This window comes from Crassostrea angulata, chromosome 7, assembly GCF_025612915.1.
Source record: "Crassostrea angulata isolate pt1a10 chromosome 7, ASM2561291v2, whole genome shotgun sequence".
In the NCBI taxonomy this organism is placed as follows: domain Eukaryota; kingdom Metazoa; phylum Mollusca; class Bivalvia; order Ostreida; family Ostreidae; genus Magallana; species Magallana angulata.
In genome coordinates this window covers 14,693,245-14,702,123 of record NC_069117.1, presented here as the reverse complement: position 1 = coordinate 14,702,123, position 8,879 = coordinate 14,693,245, and the positions used below count along the sequence as shown (strand labels likewise).

Sequence of the window (8,879 nt, the reverse complement as noted above, 5' to 3'; positions counted from 1 at the left end):
GAGGGGCAAATATTCTGGTATTGTCGCCCGAGAAGACATGTAATATATGTTATATAACATTTTTAAACAAATCAAACTCAGGTTTTCATCATATTTATTTAATTCACAAGAGTATTTAATGGCACATGCTCATATTTAGTCAATGTACAATGTACAACGTCAAGTAATACGCTGATGATTTGGTGATTCTTAATCAATAATAATGATAGTGTACATTGACACTGCTGTTGTTGATATGCATAATGGGGGCTGGCTGAATCTTTGCAGGGCGGTTTTCTTTTTCCTGATACAGGTTGAGGTTTGTTGTTCTTGTTTCATGTGTGACGAATGTTTCCAGAGGCCTTCGTTCCTGTGAATCTGTGATTTCAAGAAAATCCATATCTGTTTGAAGATAACATTATCCCAATTTACATATACCACAGAAAAATAAAATATCGAAGATAAACGATTTGTGGTTCAGCTCTTTACCTTGAAAGTGGGATTCAGCTATATCGTCATCTTGCAGAAGTGACATGGTAGAAGAAGAGTTGCTACCTGTGCGTAAAGTGGCGGCGTTGTTTTCAGCTGTTAAATTGAAAATAGTTGCTTTATAAGAGAATTGTTGTGTCATTAATGCATTTTATAAAAAAAAATTCCTTAATAAATAAACTCAATACAAGTATTAAAACTACATACCATGAATAGAATCTCCAGTTATTGCCTTTGAAATTGACATTGCCATGTCTAGCTTTTTCTTATCATCAACATGAGCTGAATAACTTCAGATACTACTTTCAGACTGATGGCCAGATATGGACATGATATGTCGAGCTTCGAATCCCGATCTGTCTAATTCTGTGATAGACGTTGCGCGCAGACAGTGGTTCGTATATATCTTTGAAAGTCCGGCTTTTTTGGAAAGATTCTTCATTTTGTCCCCAAGCGTATTTTTTCCGACAGCTATTTTATCATACTTCAGTTCATTTCCTTTACTTGGTCTCTGCCAAAGCACATCAAGATCTTGATTCAGCTTATTGATATAGGACAGAAACGATCCATAAGGACAAAGAATACTGTCTTTAAGTTCGTACATTCTCCCACCTTGACTCTGGTTTTCGTCATTTCTGTGGTTTTTCGTCGCATGATCCCTTGCCATATACACAAATCGTCTACCTTCAGCATCCGTACCAGTGGAAAAGTCGCTAATCCGTAGTTCTCTAAGATTCTCCCTTCCCCTATTGCAGAAATACAGCATATAATCAACAAACACTTTGTTTTGTAGTCCTTCGGCTTCCTTTAAGTCGAATGAAGAATACAGTTTTTGAAGATCTGGTCTACTTATGGGATCCTTGTGCACGACAGCGCCTTTGCCTTCCTTTTTTATTTTCGTACACATGGCAAGAAATACGTTGTTTGCCTCTTTGAAATCGGGATCGTTTACTATGTCAAGCTTTCTTTTTTTTAGGAAATGCTTCTGAAGTCCATACCTTATTGATATCATGCTTCTCTTTGCGTACGTTTCCCCGTCTGAATTTCTCAATCCAGCGTAAAATGACTTCAAGAATTCTTGCAACTCTGGCTTGGGTGTTGTATACAATTCCATTACATTCGTTCCGGATTCATTACAAAATGTTTTCAAAACACTCACGCTTGAGTTTATCACTTTTGTCGTATTTGCCGAATTTTTTTCATCAATTAAGCTATCGAGTTCCTCTGAATTTAGATGAACAAACCGCAGACGTTGGCCTGACATGTTTGAAATTCGCGGATCTGTTTACGTTTGCTTGGCAACTGGCTTGTTGAATTTCGAACCCGACGTAATTAATATGCAGAATTCTTGCACGCGATGGTGATATTACAGTTTCGGGAGGGCAATATAACTACTTCCTGTGAAATATAACTGTTTCCGGGAGGGCAATATAACTGTTTCCGGTGTGATTCAGCAATTTTCAGGGCATAGTAATAAAATTATCTCATTTGTGACATAACGAGAAAACTTATTCAAAAATGTTATATATTACAATATCATATAATACAATTTCATGTGATATGATAATATATCATATAAACCAATATCATATCATACAATATCGTATGATACAATATTATAATATGTTTTACGGTGCTACCGTTCTGGCGAGCGCAGCAAGAATTGCACTTACCTTGCATCATTGTCAACTTATAGTTTTATTTAGGTATCAACAAACGTCAAAGAATTTTTGAGAGAGTATTGCTCTACAGTAAGTATGCCAAAGGTACTAATTTTAATGGTTATGATACATACAGCGCAACCCCCTACCCAGAGAGAGAGAGAGAGAGAGAGAGAGAGAGAGAGAGAGAGAGAGAGAGAGAGAGAGAGAGAGAGAGAGAGAGAACCCGGTTCCTGTTTGTAGGTGTGTAATTTCCCACTTTTGAATTTGATGGTCTGACAATATGCAATATCTACATAATTTTTTTAAATGTTTATTTTTTTCATTTTATTCCTTTTTATTTAGTTCAAAATATCTTATTGTTTATTTCCTCCCTACTCATATACTTACCTGCCTACTGTACATCATGCATGCACAATTGGCTAAAAAATGGATCGATATGACAGCAAAGTATGGCTCTTGCTAGTATATATACATTAAATCTTTATATTAAAAAAAAAATAAAAAACAAATCATACGTCAATGAGGCAGGTATCGCAGACTATACTGAAATAGCCAGTACACTCATTACAGATGTTTGATCCACCTCTACATTTATCGCGGGAAATATGGCGCGAGTGCACTGTGACGTCATCCATGACTTTGTTCGTCTTTGTTTACGTTTCTCGACTCAATACGGAGGTATGGAAGCATGTAACAAATCTTTTGAGTCTCGCCAAAGCATATGCGGTACTCAAAACGTGTTTTCAAACTTAAAGTCACCGTAAATTACGAGTTAAAAGTCGGCCATTTTTGGCATAGCACCACGGGTGAAAACATTAGAGAGCATTATGGGACGTAGACAAAAAATTTTGTTTGATGAACTGTAGGTTTAGCTCGTTCTTTTTCCCGCGCACACTGGTTCTTAGAGCTCTCTTCGCTCGCCGGCGCTGCGCGCCGGCTAGCTGCGCTCGCTATAATATTATAATATCATATAATACAATTTCATGTGATATAATTCTATATTACTGAAACCAATATCATATTATACATTGTTATACTTTCATGTTAAATACTGAAATCTGATTGGTTAAGACGCAGTTAATAATATTTACTATTACCCTCAGCGTTAGCAACGCACTTGGCAACGGGTAACATTAAAAAATGTTACATGCGCGAAAATTATGCGCGTACGGTTCGCTGTAGAATTCACGTTATTCCTATATAAAAGCAGTAAAATTTTCTTAAAAATTTTAAAAAAGACATTCAGTATAACAAAATAAATAGTGCCTGTTTGGGAGGATAACAGTTGAAATTGACACCCCTCGAAAACCATTGTCAACCTCCGCTTCGCGTCGGTTGACAATGGTTTACTCGGGGTGTCAATTTCAACTGTTACCCTCCCAAACAGGCACTATTTATATAATATTGTATGATACAATATTATAGAATATACAATATTGTATCATAGGATACAATATAATATTTTGCAATATCTTATGTAATTGTATCATGTGATAAAATAATAAATTAAAAATACAATATAATATTATACAATATTGTATCATAATATACAATACTATACATAACAATATCATGATACATAAGCATATCATAAAATATCAAAAAAATTGATACAATATCATATCGTATCGTATGACTTTTTATAATATAACATATGATATCATATTGTATCATATCAAACAATATTGTTTCATATCATACAATACTTTATCATAGGAATCATGTTATATCATTTATCAACAAACACATCTATCTATCGAGCTGGTTTGAGTGAGGTAGGAGATTTCTTTAGCATCCTTGATAATGAAGATCAGGCTCTGCTTCTGAAGCAACCTCTGCATTTAATTTATAATAAAGTTAAATCAACTATGCAAGCTATCATCTATAAAACATGTGACCTGTTCCAAAAAACTCAACCTCATCCAGCATTCGAAACCTATGGCTCAGATTCAGCATTCAAGCCCATCAGGTGCATTTGTATCATAAGACGCATCATCCATGCAATTTTGGTGAAGTTTGGACCAGTAATAACTAAGATATCATCATCAGAGGGCACTAGCAATTAAAACCTTAACTTCCTCCAGCATCCGCAACCTATGGCTCAGATTCAGCATCCATGCCTGTCAGGTGCATCTGTATCATAAGACACACCATCCATTCAAGTTTGGTGAAGTTAGGACCAGTAATAACTAAGATTTATTTTTTAGCATCCTTGATAATGGAGATCAAGCTCTGCATCTGAAGCTACCTCTGCGATTCATTCATATTACAGTTAAATCAACTATGCAAGTTTGAAATAGTACTATCATCTATTAAACATGTGACCTGTTCCTAAAAACTTAACTTTATCCAGCATCCGAAACCAGACTATGCATTCAAGCCTGTCAGGTGCATCAGTATCATAAGACACACCATCCATGGAAGTCTGGTGAAGTAAGGACAAGTAATAACTAAGATATCATCATCAGAGGGCACCTGTTTCAAAAACTTTATCTAACCAGCTCTTAAAACCTTAACATCCTCCAGCATCCGAAACCTATTGCTCAGATTCAGCATTCAAGCTTGTCAGGTGCATCAGTATCATAAGACGCACCATCCATACAAGTTTGGTGAAGTTAGGACCAGTAGTAACTAAGATATAATCATCAGAGGGCACCTGCAACAAAAACTTTAACCAGCTCTAAAAACCTTAACCCCTTCCAGCATCCGAAACCTATTGCTCAGATTCAGCATTCAAGCTTGTCAGGTGCATCAGTATCATAAGACGCATCATCCATACAAGTTTGGTGAAGTTAGGACCAGTAGTAACTTAGATATTGCTATCAATGGGCACCAGCAACAAAAACTTTAACCTGCTCCAAAAACCTTAACCTCCTCCAGCATCCGAAACTTATAGCTCAGATTCAGCACTCAAGCCTGTCTGGTGCATCAGTATCATAAGGCACACCATCCATGCAAGTTTGGTGAAGTACAGACCAGCAGTAACTAAGATACTGCTATCAAAGGGCACCTGCAACAAAAACTTGAACCTGGTCCAACAACCTTAACCTCCTCCAGCATCTGAAATTTAGGACCCAGATTCAGCATCCAAGTCTTTTAAGTCCATAAGTAGGTCCAGATGCATCATCCATGCAAGTTTGGTGAAGATAGGACAAGTAATAGCTTAGATACAGGACCTGCAACAAAAACTTTAACCAGGTCCGGACGCCGACGCCGAGGGTATAGCATAAGCTCTCCTTGACTTCGTCTCGGTGAGCTAAAAATTGTATAATTTTAACTAGAGCAATGAATTTCTGAACATAGTTGCATAGTGAAGATATTTACCAAGGTTACATAACTCTTTGGTATTGTTTGAACTTAATAACTGAACAAGTTTGAACACAGATGGTTTTTTAACATAATAATTCTTAATGTATCTTGATCTTAGTGAATTGTAAAGTGGGCATTTTAACACAAAGTGAAAAACATCTTCAATGTCGTTGTGATTACAAAAAATACATTTTCTTTCATTTCTGGCAACGTTTTTATACCTTCCAGACTCAACTGCTAATGAATGAGATTCTAATCTATACTTTGTAATACATCTTCTAAATTTCTTAGGTATAGGTTTGAGTAAATAAGACTGCATGCAAAAATTATCTATCAAATGTGAAAAAATATAACATTTTTGAGAGTTATTGATAACAGCATACAATTCCTGACAATGAACATCTATTATTCTTTTCTTTATAATTGAAAAATGTTTTTGGAACACAAGGTATTCTTGGTGTTCCCATAATTCACCAAGACCAATACTATACAATTCTGATCTAATAAATGCTGCCCAATTGGAGCATGACCTTTTGGCTTTACAGTCTATGGTAAGATTTACGTAACAGGATTTTAATATACAGTTTGTGGTTCCAAGTATTTTAAACCAGTACTTTATCATTCTAATAATTCTCACACACCTTAATGGGATACATCCCAATTCAATGTAAACCATAGCATTATTACAATTTGCTTTCACTCCTAATAAACGCTTACAAAACTTCATAAAAACTTTGTCAATATCATTTGCCTTGTGTGATCCCCAGACTTCACAACCATAACATAAAATGCTTTTTACGTATGTTTCGAACAATGCCAACATTGTTTCGTTATTCAAATACAAATATTTTGTTCTAGAAAGCATGGTATAAAGACACTTTTGTCCTTGTTCAGCCAACTTTTTTTCTGTTTCTAAGAATTTACAATTGTACTTAAATATGACACCAAGGTAAGTAAAGCTTTCGACAATATCTAGTAACTGTCCGTTGTATGTCCATTGTTCATTTGTGTGTAGTTTTCCCCCATTTCTGAAAACAACAATTTTAGTTTTTGCCACATTTACAGTAAGATGCCACTTACTAGTGTATTCATATAAAATATCTAACATTTTTTGTAAACCATCTACAGATTCTGAGAAAATAACCATGTCATCTGCATATAGTAGTACAAACAGGTTTAAATCTTGAATTTCCTTTGGGATAGTGTCACTACAGAAAAATTCATTTTCAAAATCATCGATATAAAGAGAAAACAAAATAGGTGAAAGAACTTCGCCTTGCATCAAACCTACATTTTTTTCAAAGTCTTCTGTAATAAAACCATTAACAAGTACTGATGCTCTGACATTAGCATACATAGATTTAATTACTGACAGCAGTTTACCACGTATTCCAAGTTTTGAAAGTTTGTACCACAAATAATACCTATCTACAGAATATAAAATTACTTACCCTTCATAAGGGTATGGCCCAAGAAATCTGTCTAGATCCTTAAGATTGTCCTGTATACGTTGGACATCATCTGCACTAATACCATCTTCTGTCAGTTCTAATTTTGAAAGAGTAAACATAGCAAATCAGCTTTTGTGTGATTTACACCTTTCATATTCATAAGTATAGCTCTTGGTCATAAGAAACTGCATTTCAATATGTAATTTTAAACAACTTCAGAATTAACTTAAAGTTGTAGTTGCTAACTAATACTAGCGCAAACTTATATTCAAAACTACTTGTTTCAATCTTGATGAGTGGTTTGACACATTTTCATTAATTACTCAATATTTGGAAATATTCATTTAAAAGTATGAAAAATTTCCAAGATTTCTCCTTTGAAACGCCCCCTTTAGCTTATCAGCTAGGTTTCATTACACAGCTAAAATAAAGAAGTCTACAGGGATTAGGCATTGCAAGACCCAGATGATAACGATGAAAAAATGTGCAAGGTATTCCTAGTGACTTCCAAATGGAGAAAAGATGTAAACATTTCCCTTTATAAATCTCTGTAAAAACCTGTTTTTGTTTCTGCAAACTTTTCTGAGGGAAAAAAAATGATAACATAACAAAGTAGATATCTTGGATATTTTCCCTTTCATCTATTTTAATTGCTTTTCTTTCATAGGTAAGAGTATTTTTATTAAAAATTATCCAAATGGGCTGTATAAATATCTTGGGACAGACAATATATTATCTGTACATGTACATTTATTAACATGTGTAGTACGTACCTTCTGCAATTGGATTCCACTTGCGAACCACCACACTTTTTTGTTCAAAATTAATAAATGTTCCAGTTCTTGGTCCAACTTCATCTGTTTGTTTGTTTCTAGCACTGGCAAAAGGATAAAAAAAGAATTTCAAAAGGAGAACTTTTATCATTTATCATGTTTCATAAAGGCCTAAAGAAATATGTATCTACAGAGACATAAGTATCTAGAACTTTGATTAGATTTTTTGAAAATTTAATTCTCTATTTTCAAAAGTATGTCTCTATATCAAATGTAAAATCTTGTATCATAAGTTTACAATATGCACCTGTAATATACAAAGTGGATTCCTGGGGGGATCATTTTTACTCCCTTAAACAGAGGTCCAGCCGTCCAAGAAGAGTAATCAAACCCAAATTCCGTGCCTTCAGGGACATCAAGGCACACCATAGTTGCCCCTTCGCGGAAAAGAATCTGCGCCGTTTCTTGATCCATTGCAGTGCTTCAGCTCATGGAGATAATGGGACTATCTGAGGTAAACAAACAATGATTACGTATCATATGCGTTGTGTTCGAATTTCCTCAAAGTTTACATTAAAACAAACAAAACAATATTAATGGGTGCGAATATTAACATGATTAATACAAACCTGTAAATACACTAAAGTAAGGTGCCTTAATAAATGTTAATAAACATTCAATTAAGCTATCGGAGATGACACAAAATTGATAATAGAGTATATGACTAGTAAGATTTTCGATTTAGATAATGTGAATACATGCGATTTTGTTATCATACACGTTGAAGAGCTCGGTAAAGGGGGCGTAACTATGAAGAGAGAGAGAGAGAGAGAGAGAGAGAGAGAGAGAGAGAGACATGAGGAAGTAATTTGAATTTTAATGCTTGTGTAAATTAATGAATGTTTCGTTACACTTTTCTGTTGTTGAAATTTTGAATGCTAATATTTTTACATAAAAAAGAATTAAAAAAAATGAATAAATTATTCTAAAATCATAATATATAATATAGTTATGTTTATTTTCTAAACAACAAACACTGTCTGCGTGTAAAAGAATATTATAAGTATTTGGCAACCTGTGGAGGGTAATCTGAAATATTAATTGATTAAATCCGGTATTTTCAAAAAGGATTTTTTCTATATATACATATGTAGCCTAATGGCAATATGATAAAAAGGTGGAAGGGATAGGGGTAATAAATCTAAAAGGGCTAG

At 34.5% G+C, this 8,879-nt stretch overlaps 1 protein-coding gene and 1 pseudogene across 2 annotated transcripts; both read right to left on the bottom strand.

Annotated features, from left to right (window-relative positions):
- Nucleotides 1-3,564, bottom strand: LOC128155472 (uncharacterized; annotated as a pseudogene).
- Nucleotides 3,565-3,676: 112 nt separating this feature from the next.
- On the bottom strand, nt 3,677-8,443 carry LOC128155471 (uncharacterized). Of its 2 annotated transcripts, none has more exons than XM_052817189.1 (5): nt 8,295-8,443; nt 7,973-8,170; nt 7,666-7,769; nt 6,893-6,989; nt 3,677-6,469 (listed from the first exon to the last, which is right to left on the bottom strand). In XM_052817189.1, the coding sequence occupies exons 2-5, from the start codon at nt 8,137-8,139 to the stop codon at nt 5,410-5,412; spliced, it is 1,428 nt and encodes a 475-aa protein (XP_052673149.1). In that variant the 5' UTR covers nt 8,140-8,170; nt 8,295-8,443; the 3' UTR covers nt 3,677-5,409. The 2 variants fall into 2 exon arrangements, with proteins under 2 accessions (XP_052673149.1, XP_052673147.1); XM_052817187.1 differs by having other exon boundaries at nt 3,678-6,469; nt 7,973-8,174.
- Between the last annotated feature and the right edge of the window lie 436 nt (nt 8,444-8,879).